Source organism: Mustela putorius, unplaced genomic scaffold (genome assembly GCF_011764305.1).
Source record: "Mustela putorius furo isolate JIRA1106 unplaced genomic scaffold, ASM1176430v1.1 tig00003858_pilon_pilon_pilon, whole genome shotgun sequence".
NCBI lineage: Eukaryota > Metazoa > Chordata > Mammalia > Carnivora > Mustelidae > Mustela > Mustela putorius.
The window spans coordinates 31310493-31324825 of NW_025422010.1; the positions used below are offsets into that span (position 1 = coordinate 31310493).

At 46.9% G+C, this 14333-nt stretch overlaps 1 protein-coding gene across 10 annotated transcripts in view; it reads left to right on the forward strand.

The window, feature by feature from the left end:
- Window positions 1-14198, forward strand: part of FHOD3 (formin homology 2 domain containing 3) — a 454740-nt gene extending 440542 nt beyond the window's left edge. For all 10 annotated transcript variants that reach the window (XM_004752275.3, XM_004752277.3, XM_004752278.3 and 7 more), the window contains 2 exons: window positions 4279-4440; window positions 13600-14198. In XM_004752275.3, the coding sequence (XP_004752332.1) occupies window positions 4279-4440; window positions 13600-13682 (245 nt within the window). In that variant the 3' untranslated portion in view covers window positions 13683-14198. The remainder of the gene's footprint in view (window positions 1-4278; window positions 4441-13599) is intronic.
- Window positions 14199-14333: the final 135 nt, after the last annotated feature.

Sequence of the window (14333 nt, forward strand, 5' to 3'; positions counted from 1 at the left end):
AGGAGCCTTGAGGTCCTATACCTGGGTGGATTCAAAGGTAGCTCCATGGAAGCCATCTGGGGAGATGGAATCTAGTTTGCCTAATGGAACATACAGAATATATTAATTTTAAAAGAGAGAGAATATATTAATTTTAGAAAGGAAGGTTTTTCAGTTTCTCTGTATTTTCAGGGACTTCTGCTTCTAGATGGAACATAGCAGGGCAGGCAGGCCACCACTCCTTCTAAAACAATTAGATTTTTTTTTTTTTTAAATAATGGCAGGAGCTTTCTTTTTAAGGGTATCAGCAACCTGTGAAGGGAAAGAGAACTAGACAAACTAGAATTGTAGATGAGCTGAGCATGCCACTTCAGGGCCATTTGCCAAGCCTGGGCATAGGCTGAGAATTGGACCTGCTCTGGGCAGAAAGACTCGACTAGGAGAGAGAAGCCAGCAGAATGTCTAATAGCCACATAATGTGGCTCAAGGGATTAGAAGTAGAGGATCTGCAAACTCCTAGAATGTTTTCTCCATGAGACCTTGGCAAGTGCCAGGACAGCATGGAGAAGGGGAGGGAGTGGAACCAGAAAGGCTGGAAGAAATCTGTAGCCTTGAAGGTCTGAGAAAACAAAGCTAGAGTAAGCACTTTTAACAAATACAGATATTTAGAAAGAGATGGGGACAGATGCTTCACTAGTACTTCACTGTGTCTGGTCCCAGCCCCACTCAGTACTTCACCAGGTCTGCTTCACAGAAAAGAGTGAAGGCTGGGGGAAATGACTCTGATCCCAGTCTCTGCGTCTTTCTGTACACAAAATGCAGTGCATGGTCCAAATCTGAGCCAAGAGGAGAAAGGAATATTTGGCCAACAAGGAAAAGGAGGCGGCAGCAGCAGATCCACAGGTTGTCCAGATGTTGAAAATTGCAACCAAGTTTTAACCATTGCAAATGTTAGAGAATGTTAAGGAAAGTATAGGCAAATTTATTAAAAAGTGGATCATTTCAACTGCAGATTGGAACTTATTCTTAAAAATAATCAAATGGACGTCGAGAACTACGAAAGAAATATCTGCATTAAGGAACTCATTGGATGGGTTTAAGAGCAGACTCTCCCCAGCAAAGGAAAGGGTTAGTGCATTCAAAGACAAGTTATTAGAAAATGTGCCAAGTGAAGTATAGTGAGGAAAAAGTGGATGGAACAGAATAAAATATAATCAAATGGTCTCACCTGTGTGTAACTAGAGAAGCGACAGAAGGACAAGAAGCATTAACTCAAGAGCTAATGTCTACGAATCTCCCAATGCTGATGATAGGTATCAACCCACATATTTAAGAAACTTAACAAATCCAAGGAGAATAAATAAAAAGAAAACTGTGCCTAGGTGTAATGTAGGCAGACTGCTAAAACCCAATGATGAAGATAACATCTTTTAAAAAGTCAGATGGAAAAGATAAATTACCTTCTAAGTTACAACCATCATAATGAGGACTCCGTGTTATCAGAAGCTGTGGAAGTCAGAAGAAAGTGAAATGACATCTTCAAACTGCCAAGAGGAAAAGCTCTAAACCTAGAAGTCTGTATCCAGGGAAGTTCTTTCAGAAACACAGGAAAAATTTTATTACATTAAAATATAATCTTTTTGATATAATTATTTCTAATTTAAACTGTTACTTAAGGTTATACTTTTAAGGGGAAATTAAAATTACAGTGTTTTCTTTCCAACTGCAATTTACATTTTTTTTAATTGAAGTATATTTGGCACACAATGTTCTATTAGTTGCAGGTGTGTAACATTGTGATTCAATGAGTGTATGAGTATATGTTATCAGTTTACATATTTTTTAAAATGAAGTAAAAAGTAAAGTGATATGGTGCTATCATAATCTATAATGCCTCATTCCTTCTACCATATCCCAGTGTATATAAATGTCTTGCGGACTGCCTGGGTGGCTCAGTTGGTTAGGCATCTGACTCTTGATTTTGACTCAGGTTATGATCTCTGGGTCATGAGATTGAGCCACATGTCAGGCTCCACACTCAGCAGGGGAGCTACTTGAGATTCTGTCCCTCTGCACCGCCCCCCCCCACACACATGTGCCCACATGTGCGCTCTCTCTTTCTCTAAAATAAAGTTCAAAAAAATCTTGCTAACATTTGAGAGACTGTGGTGAGCCAGTGGCCTCTTGGGGTCTGTAAAAAGTATGGGTAGTGTTTCCCTGATGCTCTGTGTGGGTGCAGGCTTCCAGGGCAAAAAGCTTATACATGGCCAGAAAGAAAGCATACAAACAGTTACCAGGCAGGAAAGTAACCAAAGAGGGGGGGGGGGGGAATAAAAAAGCAGAATCAGGACTGAGGTCACAAAATGATGACATCATCACAAAACCAAGTCTGGCAATCCTGCACATATGGCAACACATCCCTTTGAAGCATCTCCTGACATATTATAGTAAAAGCAGATCCCTAGGGACATCTGAGATGGGAAGAATTGGGAATTCTTAGTAGGAAGATTAGAGGATGCCTTCATTTTTGGCCCAGTGCTCTGAAAATGTATTATGAGCAAATACAGATGATTGAAAATTGTGTGTTTTTGGAAGGATAGCTTGGCATTTTGAAATGAGACACAGAATTATAAATCAGTGGGTAAAAGGGAAAACTCGAAATTGCTGGGCCAAACACAATTGCACTATTGATTGCTCTATCTGCTCTGAGAAAGATCATTGTTCAGAAGCGCTGAAGTGTCCCAGTGTCAGAGCTGTGTCAGTGTGTGAGGACTCTTGCTTCCAATTAGACCACCTGAACCATCCTAGAAGGCAGAAAAATTTAGCCATTTCAAAAATTCTTTTCTGAGAAGAGCCTATTCTTAAAGGGTTTTATGTTGCTGGAAAATCTAATCTGATAGAAGCAAGTACATCAAGTGAACTTGGGCATAAGCAGAAAAGATACAGTTACTGGTTTTATATATACCAGTGCTGTGGCTGTGCTCACATTCATACGACAAATGTTTAAAATAACAACAACAATAACAACAAAACTTTGTTGTTGGAATACACGTTGACCTATAGCCACAGGTCTCAGACACGTGCATGTGGTGGAACCCCAGGAATCCTGCTACTCCTTTTGCAAAGTGTGAACTACTTATATATGCAATTCAGCAATGTGCATTTTACTGGCAGAAATTAGGAGTGAATCATAACATATTACGTATTTACTGGAAAATTTCAACCACAAACACGTGTCCATAAAAATTACAATCTACTGAACAGTGATCAGCTATTCTTAACTATTGCCGTCAATATCCAAATGCCAAAAGCTTTTAAAAAATTAGTATGAGAGAAGTGCCTCGGTGGCTCAGTTGGTTAAGCATCTGCCTTCAGCTCAGGTCATGATCCCAGGGTCCTGGGATCAAGCCCCACCACAGGCTTCCTCTCTCAGTCAAAAAAATAAATAAAATCTTTTAAAAAGAAAATTAGCATGCTAATTTTTTAAAAAGATTTTACTTATTTATTTGACTGAGAGAGACAGTGAGAGAAAGAACACAAGCAGGGGGAGTGGCAGAGGGAGAAGCAGAGCTGAAGGCAGACGCTTAACCAACTGAGCCACCCAGGTGCCTCTCCTGCTGCGATTCTTTAAAGGTTAGGTGATCCAGGGTGCCTCAGTCAGTTAAGCAGTTGACTCTTGGTTTCGGCTCAGATCATGATCTCAGGATCATTAGATCAAGCCCTGTGTTGGACTCTGTACTCAGCTGGCAGTCTGCTAGAGATTCTCTCTCTCCCTCTCTCTCTCTGTCCCCCTACACTGTGCGCTCACTTGTGCTAGCTCTCTTTCTCTAAAAATAAATAAACCTTAAAGTATAATGAAGTTCCTTGGGAAAAAAAAAAAGATTAAGCAGCCCAAAGGTAAACCATTATAAAATCTTTCTATTTAACTATTTCTATTTTACTAGAAGAAAGTTAGGGTTAGTTGACATTCACTAGGCATAGAGAGCCGTGGATAGAGAGCTGAATGAACCCATTTCTCCGGACATTACTGGGTGGACATCGCGGAGGGTCTGTGCTGTGCTCTGTGCTGTGATGTGTGCGCTCCCAGGATCATGGGGCTGGTTGGGTGGAGGCCTTCCGCAGCCGTGTTCAGGGGAGCAGGTAAGTGCTCCAAGTGCGCAAGCGTGAGGGTGAGTCCTCGCGGTTCCCGCAGGCTCACGCTGCCGCCCCGGCCGCGGCTGTGGCCGGTCACTGACAGCGCTCTGTGCCTGGAAGAACGTGTTGGCATTTTCTCTAGTGTGTTCCTTCTCTCTGGTTCAGGATCCGCCAGTTCCTGGACTATGGGAACCGATGACTCCCCTAACGTCACGGACGACGCAGCCGATGAGATCATGGATCGCATCGTCAAGTCGGCCACCCAGGTGCCCAGTCAGCGGGTGGTGCCTCGGGAGAGGAAGCGCTCCCGGGCCAACCGCAAGTCTCGTAAGTGCCTTGGGGCGGGCGTGAGGGACTTGCCCTAGGGGGACCTGCCCTCCTGACCAATACACCTGGGGAGGAGCGGTCACTGAGGGGCCGGCTCCAGTCCTCAGTCAGTGACACGTGGAGGGTCCACCCAAACTCACCCACGAAAGGTCTCCTTGCCAGTGTGGAGGAGGGGGCTGCAGCCACACCCCGTCCAGTACATTTGCCACTTCTGGTCAGGCCTCCCTCAGTTCTTGCCTGTTCCCAAGAGCGTCTGAAAGACCCTTGAATATATCTGGCATGTAGGGGTAGGTGCAGGGGGGCCATTTGGCAAGCACTGCCCCCAGATTCTTTGCCAAATCTGTATTTCTGCATCGGGCCACTTTGTAGCTGAAGATGGTTCTCCTAGGGATTCACTGCTGCTCGCAAACATGTCAGAGGTCAAAACCAATGGTTTTTATGGTCATTGGGGTGCTTAGAATACTTAATGTTAATCTAGATTGACCAGTTTGATTTGTTTCTTTTGGCACTCAATGGAGAAAGAAGTCCACTAAATCAAAGGGATCGATTTTTCCCCTTTGAACACTCTGCCTGTTCCCGCTCACAGGATGGTGGGTGTAGGGCTGCCCCTGTAGGCACCATGCTAGCTCTCCAGGTTCCTCTGTATCCTTTGGCATATGTCTGCATTAGCCATGACCTTCGCATGTTTTAGGAAAGAGCTCAGCCCCCAGCCTCTGGTCCCGATGGTGTGCCACTTGGCTCAGGAGACCAGCTTGGGTCTCTATCGGCTCTGCCTCCAGGAATCAGGGATGGTGAGAGGCACAGGGATTTTGACTGTCACAGGAAGGAAGCCTGTTTACCTCTGCCTGTAATGGCTTCAAAAAGTGAAAGGAGATTGACTCCAGGTAGGCGGGAGTTCAGTAAGAACTCAGACTCAGTTTGATGCCACCTTTGAGATTATACACGAGGTGGGGGTCGGGGGAGGGGAGATCAAGGTTTGAGCCGCAGAGCCCAAGGGAGAGGGCTGAGAAAGGATGCCATGCAGGGGGGGATGCCCTCATGGAAGGTGGGCATTGTGGGGCCAGAGCTCTCAGAGAAGGAGACTGCAGGAGGCAGTGACCTGGCCAGTCCCTGGAGGCCTAGGCTATGTGCTCCTCCCCCAGGTTAGATGCCTGTGTTGGCGAAGAGTGTAGACCCTGCCCTCTGGTCTAGTCTAGAGGGAACCAGATTCTTAGAGAGATACATAATGTCACTGGGAACAATAACACAGTCATAATTAATTTTCCTCTTCAATCTGGCCAGGGAGATATTTTGCCTGTTTTTGTGGCTGACATAAACTAATTTCCTGTGGTATCATTTCCATTCCAATCTTATGCAAAACAGCCGTATATTCTTTTTGTTTAGCCAAACACATTTTATTCTGCGATGCAGTTACTACAACAAATACAGCCCTGCATGTGTGTAAGTGTTTATCTGTAACAGGCTTAATTTATTAGTAATGGCACCATCAATAGAAATTTAAGATGGGGGAAAGTTACTTTGATTTCTTTTTAAGGGGGATGATAAACTCCAGCTTTCTCGCAAGAGGTTAAATGAATAAGAAAAAAACCAATTTGCAAAATCGATGTGAAGTTCCATGGTATGGGTCTCCATCTCAAACAATGGTGTATTTGATTTGATTGTTTAATGGCCGTGATGAGGCAAGGGGGTGATGAATAACCAATGTATTGGGGCAATCACTCATTTGGCTGAAGACAGTAATAGTCCGACTATTGCAGGAAACCAAACAGAATCCATCCCATAATCTAGAAATTTACGACCTCCAAGCCACTTGAGAATCTTCCAAGATAATTAAATGTCTGCGTTCGTGTTTGATGCTGGTGACTAGGACCGCACATGCCAAATGTCCTCCTAAATCTTGAAATATGCAGCTGGTGGGGACACAGGGAAGGCGTCTTAATCAATTCGCAGGTTCCCATGGCTCAGCTCCGCTTTTCCAGCTGGTGACAACCCGGTCTCATTAAGTGAAGTGTTTTGACTTGTCCAGTTGATTTTTAGCCTGTGAAATGGTCGATCCAATGTTCTTTCATGTCCCTGTCCCTGATTCGAGCAAAGGTTCTACAGTTGGCCGGTGGATCGGACCGAGGGAGAACATTCTGGGAGGGTTTTGTTTTTTTTCTTATATAGGTTTTTCTCTTCATCATATTGGGGCAACTATTTTGTCCCAGGGCGGTTTGTTCTCTTAGGCATCCTGGATGTTGGCCTTCTCTAGAAAATCCTAAAGCTGAATGGCATTTGAAGTATCCTTACCACTGTGATTGTGCAGAATGGGCCGTAGTAACTAGTAAGGAGGGGGAGCTGCTTCCCCATGTTCTTTTCTCTTGGACCTATCTTTGGAGGAATGTCTCTGCCCAGCTGGCTGGCTACATATGGCCAATAGCCCAGACTATCGAAGAACAGAACAGGGTTTAGGGACTCATAATCTCTCTGTTCTCTTTTCCTGGGGAGCCAGATCTTGTCACAGTAGAGAGGCTAGGTACCATTTTCATATTTGAGTTTCCTTCTAAGGTGGGGGCCTGGGCCCCACCTGTGACATGACTATGAAGTTTGGGCACAGAGCTATATTTCTGTAAAGATGTGATTACTTTGATGTGACTTACAAATAAACTGGCCAATTTCTTAGCTAATTAAGATCTTAAGGCTGATCACCCTTAGAACAACAGTTTCTCAGTGGAAAGAGCCAGAAGTCTAATTCCAGGGACTGCTGAGAAAGGAGCACAGAAACTTGATTTGATCTGATGCTCTGACCCCCAACAGCCCACGCCCCCCCCCAACCATGACTGCCTCCTCGTCATGTCCTGAAGCTTCAGCATCCCTCTCAAAGGGCATGTGACATAGCTCACATTGATTTGATGTAACTAAAATTTATTTCTTCTACAGAATTTTGAGGGGTAGAGCCATGCTGTCTGTTTAGTAGAATTTGATGGAGAAGGAAAACCATCGAATCTGAAAAATTATTGAATTTGTTTTAGGGAAAGCAGGAGCTATGCCTTGCAAAATATTAGATCTGGCCCTGGATCTGATCAGTACACAGCTTTGTTTACTTGTCCCTATGTCTCCAAGGTGGTTAATCAATTTTCCCATTATTCTCATTAAGGAAAACTTCCCTGTGTTTTGTTTAAATAGTTTTTGCTTACTGATTATGAATCATTTTTATATTCTTTTATAGGGCAAGCTAACAATGGCAATAAAACAGAGGTTTTAAAACTCATGCTCTTGCAATAGAGTAAAATAAGATGTTAGTGGAAAAGATAAAAAAAGGCTCAAACTTTTGTCTTCTCCCCAACAACTTCATTCCTATTTACTCAGCCCCTGAGTTCATTACAGAAGGACTGACCTTCCTCTGAAGATAGCTAGCTGAGGTGCTCATGGGACAGGAGGACAGAAAGAAGTCCAAGTGAGGACTGACCGTCTGTTCCCTGAACCATGTGGGGAGTTGCTGCCTTGTGCAGGACCAGCTGGAGGGTGTGTGCCTCATGGGAGGAGGGGTGCCACCCATGTTTTCTCCAGGCTACAGAAGAGGGTGACCAGAACAAGCTGGAGCTGACCGTGGCTTTCTGATCTCTTGTGGCCTCCTTTAAGCCTCTGGTGATTTTAAGTTTTTTCTCTCTAGAAAAGTGAGAGCAGGAAGTGAGGAAGGCATTTGCAGTCTTTGCTCTGCATTGGGAGGGTCTTGGAGGTAGGGATAGATAGTCCCCACCTGTCCTGCAGGAAAGAGACTTGAAGGGCTATGGGGGGTGGGGGTGATGGAGGACGTCATCAGAGTCTGGGAGCTTGGAAGAGCAGTCAGGCCCAAACAAGAGGAGGTGCTGTCCGAATGCCCAACAGACCCCATGTCACCCAGACCCTGAAGGCGGGCCCAGCAGTAGGGTGTATAGGCCTCACACCCAAGCCTGGAGGCGCAGCCAGAGGTCAGGACTCTGATGCAGCAAGAAGCTCGGCTAGAAGCTTCGGGTCAAAGAGGCAGATGCAGGAAGAGTTTGGAAATATTTTACTGTGTTGGGTGGCCCTCTGGCTTCAAGTTCAGACAGCTCATTCTCCCAAACTGGGAACTCCCACTCTCCTGAAAAAGGAGAGGCTGGCTTCTCTGTCTTCCCCCATTTCTGGGTGCGAGGTGCCCATTGGACTCAGAGTTGGAGATTCGGGAGGAGGGAGGATCCGTGAAAGGAGGAACCTGGAGTCAGTTTGTCCTGCCTGTGAGAGCCGCTCTGAAAGCAAAGCAAAGAGGGTTCCTGTAAGGGGCTTTGGAAAGTGCCAGGTTCCTTCCTGACATGAAAATAGTGTATTTCATGGACTTTGCTGCTTTGCAGTTCCCGTGGAATCTGTTTCCCTGTGTGGAACGTACCCATTCATACAAAACAGCTGGAGACGGGGTCCCTCCTCACTCACTCAGCCCCACTGAGCCTCAGTCTGCTGTCCAGTGAGGCCAGCAGGGCCCCCTCCCAGGTGGTTGTGAGCACTGAGTGAGGTGCTCTGCATCTGACAGGTTCCCACCGTCCTCCCTCCCCAGCTCTGTCACGCTGCTGCCCAAGGGACCCCAGCCAGGGGGGAATATGAGGCTGAAGTCACATGAGAGCCCAGGCACAGGAAGCACAACTATCTAGCTGTCACTCTGCTACAGCACCCACCTGACTCGGCCTGCGGGGATTAGACCAGACCCATCTTCAGCTCTCCTGTCCCCCAGGGTGCAGTTTGAGTGGGCTTGTCACTGTGCACCCAAGGCTGGGTTGTCACCAGCATTTCCATGAATGTCTTCTTTCTGTCCCACTACCCTACCCACGCTGTCGTATTGCACTGAGACAGCATGCCTCCTCCCAGGTGTGGAGGACATTTTAAGAGCTTGACACTTTTGAAAAGTATTGATCAGTTCCCTTGTAAAATGCCTGTCCATTTAGGAAATCTCTGCTTCTAATAGACAGATTGCTGAGAAAAAATAAGATGGAGGATGGACACAAGAAAAGGGGCTCGTATGATTAGATAATCAACGTTAACAGAACAAAATGAGCCAACACACAGAAAGTCTAATAAAGAATCAATAAGCACGATAGAGCTTAAAACAGTTCTCTGTATTTAAGTCCAAAGAGGCATGAGTGAAGCCACCATTTCGACTCCACTCAGGGGACAGGTTCCTCAAGGAACAAGGCGTGAATAAATAGCAGCAGGCTTGTCGCTTCCCAGCAACCAGGCACATAATTTAAGACCTCTTGACGTTCTGATATTAGTCCCCGTAGTCCTAGACATGGTACTCTCTGTATACATGGTAGAAAATTTTTAGTATTATCTTAGGGATTACAAAAAAGCTAACTTATTTCCAAATTGTTTGGCATTCTGTGCAAAAGAGAAAAAGAACTATCAGTGATCTAAAGGTGAAAGGGTGCTAATAGATTTCTGTCATATGGAAGTAAAACTCGGTGGATGTCCCATGGGTATGAAAGGTGGTCCCAGGGACCCACCCGTTTCCAGGGTGGGCTGGGTCTCACATGTCCTGCCTTAAATCTGTCTGTGGACCACTTATTGTGTGCCCTTGGGCCAGGGACTTGTCTCTCTGTGCTGTCCGCTCACTCGCTGGAGAAATAATAACGGGACTCTTCTCACAGGGTTTCCATAGAATTAGATTCCACGGATTCCACGTGGAATCATCCGGGTTAACCCTCAGTAAGTGGAGGCCGCCGTCACTGTTATTCTCAGATTCAGCTCATTCTTAGCGAAGAGCTGCCTGAGAGCACTTTGTGGGATCAAACTATTTTTCAATTCTGGGGGCGGTGAGAGAAAAAGAACTTTCGGTTTTTCCCTGAAAAAACATGATACATGAGAGGCTCTCATGTGTCTGATGCCGCTGCTGTCACCACCGCCTTGTGAGAGCGTCACAAGAGCCAGGGGCAGCGAGTGGCTGCTGGGGACAGCAAAGTGACCCATGCCGTCTGTGGAAGAGCTGCAGGGCACGCAGGGATCAACATTTTCAGGGTCTGGTCTCTGTAGGGTGGCTGCAGGCAGGGGAGGCAGGTGCGTGTGACAGGCCGGGGAGCAGCCACGCTGCAGGCAGAGTGTTGGCGCGGGAAGCGGGAGTTGGGAGCGGAGAGGGGCCCAGACGTTATCATGTCAGACGTGTGCCAGTGCCCGCCTCCTGGGACTGGAGAAATCCCCTCTCTGATGACTTTTTTTTTTTTCCTTTCTTTCTTTTTTTAAAATTTTATTATGTTAGTCAGCACCCAGTACATCATTAGTTTTTGGTGTCATGTTCCATGTGATGACTCATTTCTATTGTACAGGGTCCATATCCTGCCTGCCCCCCACTTGCTGGTCCCCTCTTTTTCTTATGTCCCAGTCCTTTTTCACTTTCCAGAAACAGTGAGAGCCAACACCCTCTCCAGCCAGGGTCTGCTACCCTGAGTGTTTCTCCTCATACTGCATCCCCGTCAGTCCCCTGCCTCCCTGACTGCCCCACTTGGCTCAGGGTAGAGGCACAGGTAACATTTGCTGAGTGAATGAATGAATGAACAAGTGAATGTACGAATGAAGAGCAGGCAGATGGAGGAATGGACACCCAAAGAGACCCTTGCTATGAATTTTAACTGATCATCTTCATTTCACACGTCTTTTCAAGTGATAATGTGACTTTTTAACAAAAGAAGAGCTCAGATTCTTAAGGTCTTTGGGGGCTACTATATAGGGTAGTTGTATTTAATATGAGAGAATTTATCTCAGTTGTCACGAAGACCCGCAGTAAGTTGGATTCCATTAATGGGGTGGGTTTTTCTGTGGATTCCTTTCTCGGGACACATCTGGGGAGCAAAGAGACGTGGCCCATGCTGGCTTTTTCCTCTGCAGCAGAGAGCACCTTGGCCCAGGCAGAAGGGGCCAGGGAGGACCCCCCCAGGGTGGCCCCTCAAAACTAAGAAGAGGCTACAAAGCTGAGGACGCAGGCTCTGTGTGGCCGGGCAGTGGGGGCAAAGCAGCGCCATTACACTTGGTTCTAGTCTCTGCACCTGTCCCAGAGAGGCTGGCGCAGTGCCCTTGTCGGTGAGATTCTTGCACATCCTACAAGGTGCTAGGGTCCTCACTCAAGTATTCCCGTGAGCTGAGCTGAACTCCACAGTTAGGGGATTAAAGCAAGTGTGTGAACAGGTGTTAAAGAAGCATCTCTAAATGCCCTCCTGTGAGATGCCTGTCAGCTCGGGAAGTCTCCTGTAGTCATCTGGCCTCCACGTATCCCGGGAGACTCAGCAATTACACTTCGTAGACTCCTGGCCAGGCTACCCCCGGGCCTAGCAAAATTCAGGATGCCCTTTGTGTGCAGCACGGTCCTCAACCCGAATTTTGTGTCTTGGAAGAGAGGTCTTGGCAGTCCTTGTCAAGAATGAGAAACATTTTATCTTATTTTCTGCCATTAAAATTATCTTTAACAAACACTTGAAGGAGTGTTTAAAAAACATAAAAGGTTATTGCAAACTAGTATTTTTATTGCTGCCCCATAGAACAAATTCCATTACTCAGTTAAATGCAATCTGCCTCCAGCCGAGGCTCTGGAGCCAAACATTTTGTCTGGACGACTTAGACAGTCTGGAGCCCAAGGGCTTCGGGTAGGGGGAGGGCGAGCCAGGACAAGAAGGGTTGCAGACGGATGGTCGGGGAGCCCAGAGCTTGTGTGCGGGACATGATTGGAGGGTAACCCTCAGCACAGATCTTTGTGTCTCTGTCTGTGTCAGCTCCATGCTTGGTGTCTGTGAGTCTCCCAGCAGTGCTTCAATTCTTTACGTCCTGAGCACACAATAGATCCTGCATAAAGTACTTGTTGATTGACCCACTGATGGGTTAGGTGTTGGCCCCTGTTCAAAGTGCTGATTCCCATGAGAAAAGAAACCATTTATTCATAGATATTTAGACCCTGTACATTCTACCAGGTCTCTTCAGATCCTTTATCCACAGGCTGAGTGGTCTTTTGCTTAGGGGAGGACAGGAAAGCATGGAATATGGGGTGTTGCTTGCAGGCATAGGAGCTGGGATCCTGATGTGCATATCGTCTGGGGTCCTCCCCTGAGGAGGAGGACACAGGCCCCATGGTCACAGGGGTTGCAGGGAGCTGGGTCTGGCATGGGAAGGTTGAGCTTTACTTTCTCCACATTCTGATCAAGGGCCTGCCCTGCTCATCTCAGTTCCTCTCGCTGATTTAGGATTTAGGGTGGAAGGTATATCCATAACACATCTCTTCTGACAATGAAGAAAATACCCCAAACTCCCTATGACCTTATATAGAAAGGAGGCCAAATACAACTTATAAATTAAGGGGAATGTAATTAAGCAACCTTTCAAATGCAAGGACTTACCTTGGAAGGGACAGTTGCCTCCTCATTCACCCTTATCCGGCCTTTATTTTGATGTCAGAATTGGTCAGCACTAAACAGTGGGGATACCCACAATGCCAAACTAAACACAAGCCAGTTCTTTGTCACATGTGAGCGTGCCTCCACCTGCCCACTGTAAGCCCCAGAGGAGAGCATGTGTTTCACAGAAAACATCTACTGAGTCTAGTCGGAAGTTTGGCAGTTTGCTCCTTGGCCTCCTGTCCATAAGGACTCACTAGCTATTACCTCCAGAGGCCCTTCGATGAGTTGAAACTAAAACCCATCATGCTCGTAGAGATTCCTCCTGCCGCCACTTGTCAAGTTCTGTCCCCAGCATCGTCATCCCTCCTGCGGATTTGTGGGGTGATCTTACCTAGATTCAGGAAACCTGTATTTCCCTAGGTTCTGTAAGGACTGTTCCAGCTCTGATCCTCTCCTTAGGCTGGCCAGAGGCTGAGCTCTCCACATGCCGTCTGTCCTTTACTCTCGTACCCATTTCTCAGAAATCTTATAAGGGTGGGGCCTCCTTTGTCCCCTCTTACAAGGTCAGTCCCTCCACTTGGCTCTTCAGGTCAGCCTCTTACAGCCCCGGAATTTGTCCTGCCCTGGCAGATGGCCAGGAATTTTGGCAGGAGCGATGGGCGGAGCATCTCTGAGCCCTGTGACTACCCTGGGGGGTCTTTGGGGGGCAGAGGGCAGGGGTGATGGGTAATCATGTGTCAGCTGCTAACCCCTCCCTGTCTTCTCACCCCTTTGTGATCTGCGGGCGCTGCTGCAGTGCGAAGGACCCTCAAGAACGGCCTGACTGCAGAAGAAGCCCGAGCCCTGGGCCTGGTTGGCACCCCGGAGTTGCAGCTGTGACATCTGTGGGTGCCCTGAGAGGTGCACCCGAGAGTGCAAACTCCTGCTGGATGGAATCCCCGCAGCTGGGGGTGAAGAGCCTGGACACTAAGCACCGAATGTTCCGAAGGAGAGCGTCCATCTCTAGGTGTCTGCGTGCGGCGTGCTGGGCGTTGACGGGGCTCTCGCAGAGTCTCCCTCACACACTTCCTTCCTTGTGTCAGCTGTGTTTTTCTTGTTTCCTTGACACCTGGCTTAGTAGTTCCCAAGTGTGACACTTTTTCTGTGCGAGGAGTAGCCCTTTTAAGGAGCAGATGACTCGGTCACAGTTACCGCGGTCGTATGAGGCAGTTTGAGTAGGTCTGCAGACTGGGTCTCTCCACAACACCAACATACCCAGATGGAAACTCCAAAATTGTACACAAAAAGAAAGCACAGATTGTTTACCAGTTGTGGATTTTAGCTGTACTAAATGTTTATACAAATTCATAAATGTACACCATGTTTCAAATACTAAATAAATAGAGTTTAATGCCAGACCTGGACACTTCTTTTCTCTCGGGTGGAAGGCCTTAAACAGCTCCAAAGTCTCACCTCCTTCTGTATCAGGAAAACCTTTCCTCAGGTTCATCAGAATGCCTCTGGCTTGGAATGGCCTCCAGGCCCTTTGGC